General features: G+C 39.5%; 1 protein-coding gene across 1 annotated transcript in view; it reads left to right on the forward strand.

The window, feature by feature from the left end:
• iqcm (IQ motif containing M) overlaps nucleotides 1-14,919 on the forward strand; it is a 103,669-nt gene extending 88,750 nt beyond the window's left edge. The window contains exons 4-5 of the mRNA XM_048606658.1: nucleotides 5,796-5,957; nucleotides 14,831-14,919. Of these exons, the coding sequence (XP_048462615.1) occupies nucleotides 5,796-5,957; nucleotides 14,831-14,919 (251 nt within the window). The remainder of the gene's footprint in view (nucleotides 1-5,795; nucleotides 5,958-14,830) is intronic.
• The last annotated feature ends 942 nt before the right edge of the window (nucleotides 14,920-15,861 follow it).

Here is a 15,861-nt window from a genome sequence, read left to right on the forward strand (position 1 = left end):
TAGAGTAAGATTGGGGCCGGTCAAGGACAGTAGTGGGAAGTTGTGCGTGGAGTCCGAAGAGATAGGAGAGGTGCTAAATGAATATTTTTCGTCAGTATTCACACAGGAAAAAGGCAATGTAGTCGAGGAGAATACTGAGATACAGTCTATTAGACTAAACGGGATTGAGGTTCATAAGGAGGAGGTGTTAGCAATTCTGGAAGGTGTGAAAATAGATAAGTCCCCTGGGCCGGATGGGATTTATCCTAGGATTCTCTGGGAAGCTAGAGAGGAGATTGCAGAGCCTTTGGCTTTGATCTTTATGTCGTCATTGTCTTCAGGAATAGTGCCAGAAGACTGGAGACTAGCAAATGTTGTCCCCTTGTTCAAGAAGGGGAGTAGAGACAACCCTGGTAATTATAGACCAGTGAGCCTTACTTCGGTTGTGGGTAAAGTGTTGGAAAGGATTATAAGAGATAGGATTTATAATCATCTAGAAAGGAATAATTTGATTAGGGATAGTCAGCACGGTTTTGTGAAGGGTAGGTCGTGCCTCACAAACCTTATTGAGTTCTTCGAGAAGGTGACCAAACAGGTGGATGAGGGTAAAGCGGTTGATGTGGTGTATTCGGATTTCAGTAAAGCGTTTGATAAGGTTCCCCATGGTAGGCTATTGCAGAAAATACGGAGGCATGGGTTTGAGGGTGATTTAGCGGTTTGGATCAGAAATTGGCTAGCTGTAAGAAGACAGAGGGTGGTGGTTGATGGGAAATGTTCATTCTGAAGTTCAGTTACTAGTGGTGTACCTCAAGGATGTGTTTTGGGGCCACTGCTGTTTGTCATTTTTATAAATGACCTGGATGAGGGCGTAGAAGGATGGGTTAGTAAATTTGCGGATGACACCAAAGTTGGTGGAGTTGTGGATAGTGCGGAAGGATGTTGCAGGTTACAGAGGGACATAGATAAGCTGCAGAGCTGGGCTGAGAGGTGGCAAATGGAGTTTAATGCGGAAAAGTGTGAGGTGATTCACTTTGGAAGGAGTAACAGGAATACAGAGTACTGAGCTAATGGTAAGATTCTTGGTAGTGTGGATGAGCAGAAAGATCTCGGTGTCCATGTGCATAGATCACTGAAAGTTGCCACCCAGGTTGATAGCGTTGTTAAGAAGGCGTACAGTATGTTAGGTTTTATTGGTAGAGGGATTGAGTTTCGGAGCCATGAGGTCATGTTGCAGCTGTACAAAACTCTGGTGCGGCCGCACTTAGAGTATTGCGTACAGTTCTGGTCACCACATTATAGGAAGGATGTGGAAGCATTGGAAAGGGTGCAGAGGAGATTTACCAGGATGTTGCCTGGTATGGAGGGAAGGTCTTATGAGGAAAGGCTGAGGGTTTTGAGGCTGTTTTCGTTAGAGAGAAGAAGGTTAAGAGGTGACTTGATAGAGACATACAAGATGATCAGAGGATTAGATAGGATGGACAGTGGGAGCCTTTTTCCTCGGATGGTGATGGCTAGCACGAGGGGACATAGCTTTAAATTGAGGGGTGATAGATATAAACAAATGTCAGAGGTAGGTTCTTTACTCAGAGAGTAGTAAGGGCGTGGAATGCCCTGCCTGCAAAAATAGTGGACTCACCAACTTTAAGGGCATTTAAATGGTCATTGGATAAACATATGGATGATAATAGTTTAGGTTAGATGGGCTTCAGATTGGTTTCACAGGTCGGAGCAACATCGAGGGCCGAAGGGCCTGGACTGCGCTGTAATGTTCTATGTTCTATGTTCTATGTTCTATCCTGGAGAATGGAGGAAGCAAACTAGGATGCAGAGAAGCAACGTATAGGCAATCAGGACAATGAAAGGTGGGAGCTGCAAATTATGGGTGGATAATGAGATAGGCTGGGGAAGGAGAAGGAAGAGTGGAACCAAATGGAGGGGAGGATGTAAAGGTAAGACTGGGCCTGGGAATTTCAATAAGAATGGAAAGAGACGGAGTATCCAGGGAAATAGTGGAAAGGCTGATAATTACAAGGGGAAATTGAGAAAGGACAGAAGGAAGGCCGTAGGAAAGGAATGAGACCTCAACAGCTATGTTAGAAAATGTATTCGGAAGGAGGAGATTAGAGGATAAAAGAGTCAAATGAGAAGTTAAATGCATTTTCCAAAAGATAGTCTGTCAGAGAATGTATAATACAAATGGAAGGGGCTTCAGATCTGTTTCCACATGTTGCTGCACAGCACAAACACACTTTACTGAGGGAATCAAAGCAAATCCTGCAAAATACTATTTGTGAGTTCAGAGAAGAATTACTCGGCCATTATTTATGTTTTTCTCTCGTGTAAGGACCATGTCTTTTTTGTTTTTATGCTTTTTAAAATTGTATGCTGAAATATTTAAAGGATTTATGCATGTTTTGTAAAGCAAGTAACCTCACACTTATGGCAAGTATCATGTAAAATGCTGTTTGAATCAAGCAGTAATTGAAGTATTTGCAGACAAGTTGATTGGTCCATGGATTAGTGACAAGATATCAATGACAAAAGCCATTTGCCTGCCAACAACTGTGTGATTGGTTACATCGAACATAGAACAGGACAGCACAGTACAGCCCTTCGGCCCACAATGTTTCTTAGGTAATTGAACAGTTTGGGGCTGGGAAAAAGATAGAGAAAGAGAAGTGGTTTGATCTCTACCAGAACAGGAGCTCTGTTCTCTTTCGTCAAAATCCAGTTCATCTTTCCTTCAGCGTTGTTGTAAGCTGTAACTTTTAACTGATAAGTTAGAGACATTTTATCAGTCAACCAGCCACTGTGTGTCTCTTGAAAACCAGTGGAAGCATTCAAAGAAAGACAATTGTAAAACAACATTCTGATCAGCATAAGAACCATAAGGATTGTCTCAGCAACCCATGAATAAGAACCACTGAACTGTTGTGTGTGTCTGTCTATGGCGACTAGATTTTTAAAAGTTGTATTGTTATAAGCTGATGGTTTATAACTTTATTTGTAGCTTGAGTCTTCTTAAGTACAGAAACCTGATCCATGCTTTCAATCAACCCAGGTCTGTAAATCAGGTAATTTGGGGAATTTTGTCACTTATTTTAAAATCGGTCAGTCAGCTTAGGAGGAAGTGTAATGCTCGTGGTGCTGAAGATTACAGCTGTATCAAAATTTCTGGCCGTGGCTACTTTCAAACATTAGTGGGGAACAAGTATGGCATCTCCCAAATGGCAATTCACAAATACGTTTGAGAATTTATCAGTGTCATTTCCAGGAAAGCAGTACAATTTGTCCAGATTAACGTCAATGCAGAGAGCCAAGGTGTTCGAACCATGGAATCTGCGGCCATCGCTGGATTCCTTCAGGTACAAAAGGCCGTCAGCTACATACATGTAGCACTCAGAGCTCCATGGCATCATCCAGTCATGTTCAAGAACAGGAAGTGATTTCACTTCCTCAACGTTCAGCTTGTTTGTGACACAGACTCCAAAACCTGAAGTTGCCCACCCTCTATCCAGGAAACTATCACAATGCTTACATTCTGCACAACTCCCAGGTTTTGAGAATGTTTTTTCCCCACCTTGCATCATCTCCATGGCTGGAACATGAGTGAAGGAGTGCACCAGAAAGAATGGCCAATGACCCAAGTGAAAGACACTTGGCCTATTGCAAAACAATGCTTCAGTACTTCCCATGCATTTGAGGCCATTATTGAACATATAGTCAATTTTTTTGAATATGTGTCTTTGTTGCCTGGACAGCTCAAGAGGAGCACACCAGCACTAGCCAAATTTGGTCTTCAGAATAGTTTGTTTGCTCATTGTTTCCTGCATCCTGTGCAATCTGGTTCAATGACAGAGTGAGAACTTAGTAGAGGGGGAGTTAGACCAGCCACCAAGGGGAGATGTCTCTGCAGATAAGGAAGTGGAGTCTCACGGTGTTACTGAAGAAGTCAACACTGTTGATGAAGATATTGTGGAAGCCAGGGCAATAGTGAGATGAGGCAGACAGGCACAAAAATTTAATACCAAATAGATTTGAGGTTGAATGATTTTATATGAACACTTGTACATGCGTGGAAGAGTTAACTAATTATGACGCAGATGCATTCCTGCCTTCAAGGGAACTCCTGTATTTTTAATCTTAAATGTTGAGATACTTTGTTATGGCATGTGATGGAATTACAATTGATCTGGAGACTGCAGAGTTCATGGAAATCGATAAACCTTGATATGATGGAATGCCTGATATTCTTGTGAGGTGTTCAACCCAAAGATACCTTTTGTTGTTGCCCATGTAAGCCTTTTCCAGAAAATTACCAGGCGTGTAGGTCTTCTGAGTGGTGATGAAATGTCATTGAGCTGGTACTGTGTGACCAAGTTAGTGTTGTAGACACTTTTACTTATAGGACCTAAAGCATTGAGTAGACAGCAGTACATACCATCCAAAGCACAGCAGATCATTCATCCTCTTGCAGCACTGAATCCAGTCTATCTTGATGCTACTGTGAGCACTTACTTTTGATGCTACCTCACTCCGTGTAACCGTGGTCACTCAGCGTGGCCTCTTGTCATCCTCCAAAAACAGTACAGCTCTTCTGTTCCTGCAAGGAAATTTAATCAAAATGTAATGGTGGGGCTATCTTTTGAGATGATGGAAAGAGTTTGAGTAATTTTTTTTGCTCTGAACTAAACCTGTTTCTGGACCAACTCCATCTATGTGTCTTTGGTTCATAAATCTTAAATTAGTAACCATTTCAGCAAGTTTCTGATGTACAAACTCATCAAGTCATGAGTTGCATGGGGACTAGAGAGTAAAAATTCCACAACACAGTTAAGACATTTCTGAAGAATGGAGATGGACCTTTTAGCCAGGCACTTGACTGCCTCTGATCTGCATCTGGGGGTTACGGGCCCAACTCCAGAATTCAGTGGTGACCCATTTTGACTGTTTCAAGAGCCTTAACCCTCACTATGAGAATCCATAAATTTATAGATTTGATACGTAGGCTGTTAAAATCTGCATAATGTCCATAGAACTGTAATGATATGAAGATTTCAAATATATCATTTTCAGAATTGAAACAAAACACTCTACCAGTATAAATGCAAGGTTGAAAAAGGCTGTTCTAACAATTATGATAGCTTTTGTTTTTAGATTTTCTTAAATTCTCATTATGAATGCTTGGCTGATTTCCAAAAGCTATCTTGTTTTTCAGCAGTGAGTTCTAAGTTTACTGATTATCAGCTTAAAGAGAATATTAAATAATTAGTTGGCTTTGACGTGATCTTTCAAAAGAAGTTTGTTTTTATAAATGATTAACCACCTGAAGTTTAATGGGTATTTTTCAGTGTAGGCTAAAATATACTTTTGGAACTTAATTTTATTTTATGTCAAGACTCCTGAGATCTGTGCATGGTGAGAAGTAGCTAAGTTGGCATGGAGGGTACAAGTTCCAAAGGCAATGAATACCAGTTGATATTTCATCATTTGCCAAACCTGGTCTTCTGGTGGAATAATTTTGTTTTTGTGTTGCTTGTTTTTTAGGGGAGGAGGGAGATTTGTGATTCTTGATCCTTTCCCTTTTTATTCAGTAGACTATACAAGGAATTACAGTCATACATTAGCTCTCCACACTGATCCTTTAAAGCAGAAGAAGGGAAACTGGATTGGCTGAAACAGAAATAGAAAACTAGCATGTAATGAAAATAAAGTGGCTTACATAAATCTCCATATCAGTGTAATGGCATTTGGCCCTTATTTTAATTAGGTAAAGTTTAAAAGTTTAATTTTATGTTCTATTTTCCTTTTATCAGACTCCTCTATCAAGCTGCCTGAAAAATTGAAAAAGCAGCAAGTATTAGAAATGGCATTTACAATGTATCCACCTCTTGGAGCCAGACTGGGTAATAGGTCCACTCGCTTGTCAACATGGATTAAGCCAATAGTAGAGGGAGAAGAGGGACAGAAATACATATGTAAGTTTAAAAAAAAACCCTCCAATCATACTAACCAAAGCTACACCATAACCAACTTTGAGTGAACCGAATATCTAGTTCAAAGGTGATGGCATCGAATTCACATTTGCAGTGTCACTACAGAAAGAGGTGGCACTGTGGAGTTGGGTTGATAATGCATAAATCTTCCAAATTCCGAGGGAGAATTTACACAAGACAAAAAACAAAAGTTTTCAACCTGATTTTTGGAACAGCACACAAATAGGAGGAGCCATAATTTAGTTTCTCTGTTCTGGGTGAAAAGAAATCATTTTCTTAAGGGAGAGATACACGATAGGGGAAGCTTCATTAGGTTGTCCTATGCTAGTAGCCTAGGTGTAGACGCAAAATGGCAGAGTTAGTATTCCTGGAAGAATTCATCTAAATCAAATGGTAGAATAGTCTCAAGTGACTGAATGACCTATGTATCATCTAGTGTCTCTCTTGATAGAAAGACAAAATATCTGGACTCTCTCCAGCAAAGGGCTGAAATTCAGCTCCCAAGTACAGCTGTTTTGGGATCATGTCAGACGTTAAAGTGTGAGAAATCTGAAACTGGAATCCCAATGACCTAGAACATGACTATTTCCAGAATTAGTGAAGGTATGGCAAGTGACTACAATCAGGTTTAGGTTTATTCTCATTAGTAAAATCAGTTTGTTCACATGAAAGGAGTCATTCATTTAAATTCTATCATGAGGTTGCCTGCCTTCATTTTGACAACCATTTTATTTTTCACTGGATTTCTGATGACTGGATTTCTGAGGCCCCAGGGAAATTGGCAGTTTAGAAGAGGCAAGTGGGGCCAAATTATGAGGTAAGTGCTTATGGATGAGGGGGAACTGGAATGTTTCCACTAGGCCCAAGAAGCCAGCTAGTAAAACCAAATCCCACAATTGTATCTCCCTACTTAACCAACCTGCCTCCTCCCCGCACCATACTCCTACTAAATTAGTAGCAGACACCCAACCACATCGCCTTCACCATCCGACTGACCAATTTCAGGCCTATAACCACTATTGACTAACCATGATTGGGAACTCTGAAAATGCCATGCAAATTCACCCACCTTCTCAATCTGGACTCTTCTGTAGAACCTAGACCTCAGCAATCATCCATGATCAGAACTCTTCTCTTGCTCCACCCTGGCAACCTAGAACCTAAGACCTCATCCCTGCCCATTACCTTGGTTTCCAGAATCAACCCTGCCACTTATTCTATAATTCATTCTGGCAAGTGTCTGGGGCTGAACTGAACCTTTTTCAATTTTGTTGTCATATTTCACCGTGAGATGAACTTCCAACTACATAGCCACAATGTTGCTAAAACTGCCCATTTTCATTTCTCTAGCATTGCCTGTCCTACCATTGCTTCAGCGCTTCTTCTGTACAAATCCTTATCTATGACACTGGTTTTTCCAGACTTGACTGTTTCTGACTAGCACCACTGACCAGCCTTCCACATTCTACCCACCATAAATCAAATGTGTACTCGCTCACACCAAGTCCCATTTGTCCAGCACCACTGGAGACATTGACCTACAATGCTGGTTAGGAAGTACTTTGATTTTAAAATTCCCATTCTTATTTTCAAATTCCTCCATGCTGTTGACTCTCCAGGGAATAGCTTCAGGCATACCTAAAATAAGATGCCAATCTGTGAATCAACACATTAATCAATGCATGTTAAACAGCAACTGCAGCATGTAGCAGCGCAATAACCAACTAAAAATATTAGAACTCCATCGTTCTATCAGAACCAGCAATGAATAGTAGTGGACAATTAAATAACTAACTGAAAGAACAGACTCTTCGAACATCCACCTCCTCAATCATATGGGAGCTAATCGTATCAATGCAAGCAAGGGAAGCATTTGAAACCATCTTTAGCTAAATGTGCCGAGTGAATGAGTCATCAAGTCTCGTCCAGCATGATCCCAGCATCACAGATGCCAGTCTTCAGCCAATCGATGCCACTCCACATGATATCAAGAAGTGGCTTGATCTCATTACAGCCTTGGTCCAAACATGAATGTGGAATTGTTTTCTGGGTAAATACATTGAGTGACCAACTACAGAACAGGCCAACGTAGACTGGGTATTGTGGAATAAGAAAGGAATAGCTGGCTAACTGAACAAGACTCTTGGGGTTCAGTGACCATCATAGAAATAGAATTCCTCATCGAGATGGAGAGAGACGTAGTTGATTCTGACACAAGGGTCTGAATCTAATAGAGGAAATTATGATGGCATGTGGCACAAATTGGTTATGATAGACTGGGGGACATTACTTAAAGAGATGATGGTGGAAAAGCAATGGCAAGAGCACATGGGTGAATTGCAAAACCTATTCATTCCTGTCTGACACAGAAGTAAAGTTGGTGGTCAAACCATAGTTTAAATGGGAAATTAGATATAGTGTTAAATCCAAGGCAGAGCCATACAACTTGGCCAGAGGAAAAAACAGACCTGAGGAGTGGGAACTGTTTAGATTTCATGAAAGGTGGACAAAGGGATTCATTAAGAAAGGAAACATAGAGTACTAGAATAAGCTTATGGGCAACATTAAAACTGACTGTAACAGTTTTTATAGGTATGTGGAGAGAAAAAGATTGGTGAAGACAATTGTAGGTCCCTTTTAGTCAGAAGCAAGGGAATTTATTAGTGGAGAAGAAAGAAATGGATGACCAACTAATATATATGTTGGTTCTGTTTTTACAAAGGAAGACAGAAATAGTATACCAGAAATGTTGGGGAACACAAGATTTAGTGAAAAGGAGGAACTGAAGGAAATCAGTATTAGTAGGGAAATAGCGTTGGGAAAATTGATGGGTTTGAAGTCTGATAAATCCCAGGGCCTGATAATGTACATCCCAGAGTACTTAAGAAAGTGATCCTAGAAATAGTGTATGCATTGATAGTCATCTTTCAAGATTCTATAGACTCTGATTGGAGAGTAGCTAATGTAACACCTCTATTTAAAAATGGAGGCAAGAGAGAAAATGGGGAGTTATAGACCAGTCAGCCTGATGTCAATAGTGGGGAAAATTAGAGATTTAATAGCTGAGCACTTGGAAGACTGTGGCAAGATTGGACAGAGTCAGCATGGTTTTAAAAAGGAAAATCATGTTTGACAAATCAATTGGAATTTGGAGTTTATGGCGGAAAACCAGTCGATTTGGTTTATTTGGACTTTCAGAAAGCAAGTCCCACACAACAGATTAGAGTATAAAATTAAAGCACATGGAATTGGGGGTAGTGTATTAAAGTGTATAGAAAATTGATTGGGAAATAGGAAACAGAGTAGGAATAAATAGGCTTACTTTTTCCAAATGACAGGCAGTGACTAGCGGAGTACAGCAGAGATCAGTGCTAAGACCCCAGATGTTCACAATGTGTATTAGTGATTTATGTGAGGGAACTAAATATAATATCTCCAAATCTGCAGATGGCACAAAGCTGGGTGGGAGTGTGAGCTGTGAGAAAGATGCAGCGATGTTGCAGTATAATTTGGACAAGTTCATTGAGTGGGCAAATGCATGGTAGATGCAGTAAAATATGGATAAATGTGAGGTTATCCACTTCGGGAGCAAAAACAGGAAGGCAGATTGTTAACTGAACAATTATATATTGAGATGAGGAATGTGCAACAAAACCTTGTTGTCCTTGTATACCAGTCTCTGAAGGTAAGCATGCAGGTGCATTCATAGCAAGAGGATTTGAGGACAGGAGCAGGGATGTCTTGCTGTAATAGTACAGTGCCTTGATGAAACCACACCTGAAATATTGTGTGCAACTTTGGTCTCCTTATCTGATGAAGGGCATCCTTGTTATAGTGGGAATGCAGCAAAGTTTTAGCAGGCTGATTCCTGGGAAAGCAGGACTGACGTATGAGGAGTGGTTGAATTGGCTAGGATTATATTTTCTGGGTTCCAGAAGAATGAGAGGGGGTTCACGTAGAAACCTAAAAATTCTAACAGGGCTGGACAGGGTAGATGCAGGAAGGATGGTCCTGATGATGTTGGCATCCAGAATCAGGGATCGTAGTCTAAGGAAATGGGGTAAATCATTTAGTACTGAGGTGAGGAGAAAGCTCTTCACCCAGTGGTGAGCCTGTGGAATGCATTACTACAGAAAGCAGTCAGGGCCAAAACATTGTATATTTTCAAGAAGGAGTTAGATATAGCATTTGGGGCTAAAGGGATCAAAGGATATGCAGGAAAAGTGAAACAATCCATTTCTAGCAATCCTTGACAATATTCAGATGTGGCCAATAAATTTAATGCCACACAACTGCCAGGCAATGGCCATCTCCAACAAGAGAGAATCAAGCCATTTCCCTGTGACATTCGGCAGCATTACTATCACTGAATCCCCCATTATCAACATTTTGGGGTTACTATTGACCACAAATTTAATTGGACCAGCATGACAGCAAGGCAGATTCTTGGCATTCTATGGCAAGTGACTCGCTTCCTGAATCTTCAAATTCTACTGTTTATAAGGTGCAAGTCAGGAGTGTGATACAATGTAGTAACTTTTCACTTAAATTCCTGTTGTGTGATTTAAACTCAGCTTAACTAGATGTTCCCACAGGAATCAACATGTAAACTGCAAGACATTTTTCATCTTGAAAACCTAATCTCAATTTGAAATACAGTACAGAACATTTGTGGTACTTTTGATTTTCTGAATACTTGCTGCTAATGGAGCCTGGTATCCACCCTAATCAACGAAGCTCATTTAGAAAACTGACCCCTAAAAGTGGTAAAAGATATAAGAATGCATGTTACCAAGTTTCTTACACAAACCCGAAAGTCTAATCTATAAAGAAAATTTGTGATGTTCAAATAATTTCAAAATGGTGAGCTTGTTATAAAAGCCCTAAACCTCTTAGCAACATTAATTTAATGTTATTGTAAATATGCGTATTGATCTTCAAAATTATCTAGCAAAATACCCTCCAATTAAATTTAACACTCTAAAACAAGAATCAACAAATTGATGTAAACTATATCAAGTATGAAGTATCAAAAGGATGTATCGCTGAGTATAATGTCAGTGGACGAATAATTCAGACATGCAAGCTAATGCTCACAGGTTCAAATCCTACTATGGTAGCTGCTGGAACTTAAATTGAGTTGATAAACATAGAATGTAAAGCTGGTGCCTTGGCTGATGACCATGTCAACTATCATTGATAACTATTTAAAAATAATCCCTAAACCAATACCCTTTGTAGGAAGAAATCTGCCATCCTTATCTGGTCTGGCCTATCTGTAACTTCAGACTAACAGCAATACAGTTGACGCTGAACTGCCTTCTAAAAAGAGTAAAAACAGATATTGCTGGAAAAGCTCAGCCGGTCTGGCAGCAACTGTGAAGAGAAATCAGAGTTAATGTTTCAGGTCTGGTGACCTTTTCTCAGAACGGGCCTTGAAAAAGGCCTAACGAACCATTCAGTTCAAGACTATTTATGGATGGCCACAAATGCTGGCTGTGTCAGCAAGGCCCACATCATAAAATCAATTGACATGTACATGATTGCTCACAGTGTAAATTAAGCATCAAGTTAAATCCTCTGTTTTAAATAATTATTTGATGTACTGTTTATTCAATAAGGAATTACCAATTGATTGTGATCACTGTTCGGTATGTGCTGTAGATTGTTTCCTGAAGAGCTGTTTTCCCCTTTAATTGCTTTTGATCTCAGATTTTTCCACAGTAGATTAGCATAAGATTGTGAGTGATGTTTTTTCAAATGTTCCCTAACCCTACCACAGCAGCAGCCTCCATCAGAAGAAACCCATTAACTTCCTGTCAACTTTACACTTTTAATTGTAATTTTGTTCAGGGTACAACAATGTACTAAAATTGCAATTTAGATATGAAGAAGCTAAAGTACTCTGGAGTACATGATAGCATATAGATACTTGACTATAGCTGTGTGATAAACTGCAACTTGCATTTTATCTGTACTCAGTGGAGAATGGGATCTTTATTTCTCATTTAATCACAAATCACAGAGAAAAATCCACTAGGTCCTTCATGTATGTGCTGGCTCTGAAAGAGCTTTCCTATTATTTCCATTCCCTTGCACTTTTCCCATTTACCTGCATTTTTAACTTTTTTTAAAAATACATGCACGGCATCTGGTTTTGATTTTTATTTGATGTTGCTTTCTTTCCTTGCTGTCAGTATTTTACATCTTTATCATGCAAGTTATCAAATTATAATGATTGCTTTTTATTAACTTGGCAGATGCTGGGGCAGGATTTGATGCAGTTGGAAAAGGTGGTGGTCAACCATATGGCTCCCTAAGGCCAGGGAAGTTTTCACTCTTGGATTTTATTTGTATTTCTCAACAATGACATCACTGTTGGCAGACTGTGGTCAGAATTGTTGAGGGTCAGGTTGCAGACAGGAACATCTGTTCATGATGTATCAGTAAGAATGACTACCACATAGTCGTTGTAAGCTGCCTGCATACCAGACAGCAGAAGCAGTATGCAATAGTCAGGGCTAAATGAGAAAATAACAACCACTCATTATAGAAGTCCAATGTCCAGCGTCTTTAGATATTGCTGTCTACGTATTGTGTAGGGCCAGGTTCAAAGAAGTGGAGCTGATTGCATAACATGAATGACCAAGTTGTACATAATTGTTTGTCAAAGCAGTGGTTGTAAAGCCTGTCATAATGAAACTGAACTACTGAATTGCCTTTATAAATAGAAACATAGAATACAAAAGTTGAAAGGTTTTCCTAAATAGGTGACTACAAACCAGTTAGCTTCATATCTGCCACAGGGAAAATGTTAGAAACTACAATTAAAGGCATTTGTGCAAGCTCAAGATAATCGGGCAGAGCTAAATGGCTTTGTCAAAGGTATATAATGCTTAACCAAGTTATTGGAATTCTTTGAAGAAGTAACTTGTGGATAAAATGAAACCAGTGGATGTATTATATTTAGATTTCTAGAAGGCAATTCATAAGGTGCCACATCAAAGGTTATTGTGGAAAACAAAAGCTCATGGTATTGAGAGTGACATTTTGACATGGATAGAAGATTGCTGGCTAACAGGAAGCAGACAGTAGGAATAAGTGAGTGTTTTTTCAGGCTAGCAGAATGTCACGAATGGTTCATGCTGGAGCCTCAAATCTTTCATAATTTATAAAAATCATCTGGTTGAAGGGATCTAAGGTATGGTAGCTAAATTTGCTGATGACACAAAGATAAGTAGGAAAGTGAGTTGTGAAGAGGATATATGGAGCCTACAAAGTGATATAGATAGGTTAAGTGACTGGGCAAAGATCAGGCAAATGGAGTACAATGTGAGAAAGTGTAAAATTGTCAATTTTGGCAGAAAGAATAAAAAAGGAACGTATGACCTATATGGTGAAATGTTGCAGAGGTCTAAGATGCAGAGAGATCCAGGTGTCCTAGTGCATGAATCATAGAAAGTTTATATGCAGGTACAGCAAGTAATCAGGAAAGCCATCAGAATGTCATGCTTTTTTGTGAGAGGAATTGAATGCAACTGTAGGGAGATTATTGGCATTTGTGAGACCACATCTGGAGTATTGTGTACAGTATTGGTCACCATACTTATGGGAAAGACAAAATGGCCTTTAACAGGTATGGATGGGAGGGAGGGAATGACATGAGAGAAGTGGTATACTGTCTGTTATTCTCCATTCTGAGAGACAATCATTTGCAACAATTTGTGGTTTCTGTCCTTAAGCATTTTTTTAAAAAGTCCAAGTTGACACTGACCCTCCTATTCTAGGAGCCTCAATTTTGTGAACGAGTCATTTTTTAATAGCGCGTTGTGCTTTATTGTTTCCAAAACCTTACCCATCCTGATGCTAAATTAAGCAACCTGTAGTTACGTCCCTTCCTGGATAAATGTGTGACATTTGTCCCTCTCCAAACTACTGGCACTTCATATTTAGGGAAATTGTAAGTTATGGAAAGATCTTCTGCTATCTCCACTGCACTTCCTTTAATAAACTGGGATGAAAGTCACCTTGATCAGTTGAGTTATCCATACCCAGCTTACATGCTGCCTATCAGCTTTCATCCTATGTTTTAGCTCTGACAATTTAGTTTCCAGCAATGTTTTGCACCACCTCTATCAATGTTGCTTCCTAATTCAGTTGAGAACATAATGGTCACAGAAGTTCTGCTGAACACACTTCAGAATTTCCTATTCCTCTTTGTGCACTTTCCAACGTAATTCCTCAAACATTAATCTGGAAAAGGTCCCTCAATGTTCCCACTTTATAAGTCTTGAACATCTCTGTGGTTCCTCCTATATCTGTATCTCTTTCTCTCTCTCTCTCTCTGCAACAATTCCCCCATCTATCACTGTCTCAATATTTCAAAGTACGCAGCAACCTCATGACGTTGGCATCTCTAGGCCTGAGAAATTTTAAACTCTGTATAGGCTTAATCTCCTACTGAAACCAGTAGGAATGGTTAGATTTGAGGGATAGAGACAAACATCTGGTGACAGGAGGCTGCTGCCAGACAGAAAACTTAGATAAGTGCCAGAGAAGAGGTTACAGAAAGCCTCATTACTGGAGGTACATAGGGTGTCTGAAATTTTCCTGTGGAGCCTAGAAGGGCACTCCTATAATACAAGTTTCTATTGATTTAAATTAATGGACATAAAGTCTTGGGGAATCTTAAAGGTGAAAAGTTGCTTCATTGGTTGTACCAACTGAATAAATTTCCCATTGCCATAATGTGAATGGAATGTAATCAGTTGAAGGCTAACAATTTAAATCATGTTATTAATAGAGAAACATGACATTGTAAATTGTAAATGTTTTATTTTTATTTTCTTTTTCAGTGTATAAGCACCCAATCCTAAAGAAAGCTGATATCCAAGTTGTTGGTGATTTGATAACAAAATCATTTCTTGGAAGAGGTCAGTCTTGAAGTTTGATCCAGAACATATTCAACCACATTTTAAGGAGCAATCAGTACATTGTCTATTTAGCATGAGTTTTGAGTCAACTGCCCCCAAGAAGCATCCTCAGAAAAGTAAGGTATCTATTTCATTTCTTGAGGGTGTGAAACCAATCAAAATATTATTGAAGCAAAGGCAAGAAATTACTTAAAAGATAAATTGCATTGTAAGACTTAATGTGGCAAAGAAAACAGTACTGACATGAATGTTACAAGAGGATCATGAACTATTCTAAACTGAGGACAGTTAAATGAAATATTAAATACTGTATTCTATCTTTAAATGGCTGCTGAAGCACTGATTATTTTCGCTTATCTAAAGGAGAAGATATGCAAATTTAATGTGAATTTTCAAAAATTGGCATTTTGGCTAAGAGAATTCAGTATTGGCTTCCAGAAGCTGGAGATGAAAATCCTTGTCACCCATCTCACTTGTGCTCACCTTGTAGTCAAACTGGGGCAATATTAATTAATATTAATGTTAGCAGCATCTGCTTGTATCACAGACAAAAACAGAAATTGCTGGCAAAGCTCAGCAAGTCTGGCAGCATCTGTGGAGAGAAATCAGTGTTAGTGTTTCGGGTCCAGTGATCCTTCCTCGGAACTGATGGTAGGTAGGAAAGAGTTGGTTTTTATGCAGAACATTGGGCTGGGGAGAGGGTAAAGAGAAAATGATAGGTGGAGATAGAGCCGAAAGAGAGAGAAGAATAATTGGACAGACGAGGGAGTGGATAACAATTAGCCTAGGAGAATGAATAGCTACTAATGGGGAATATTATGCTAACATGGGTTGTGTGTAATAATAGATCTTGTGAAAACAAGGCCTGGTATCCAGAGGTTGGGGTAAGGACTTGGGCGAAGATGCCTCAAACCCTAAAACTGTTGAACTCAATATTGAATCAGAGATAGTGG

Source organism: Rhincodon typus, chromosome 1 (assembly GCF_021869965.1).
Source record: "Rhincodon typus isolate 14 chromosome 1, sRhiTyp1.1, whole genome shotgun sequence".
Lineage (NCBI taxonomy): Eukaryota > Metazoa > Chordata > Chondrichthyes > Orectolobiformes > Rhincodontidae > Rhincodon > Rhincodon typus.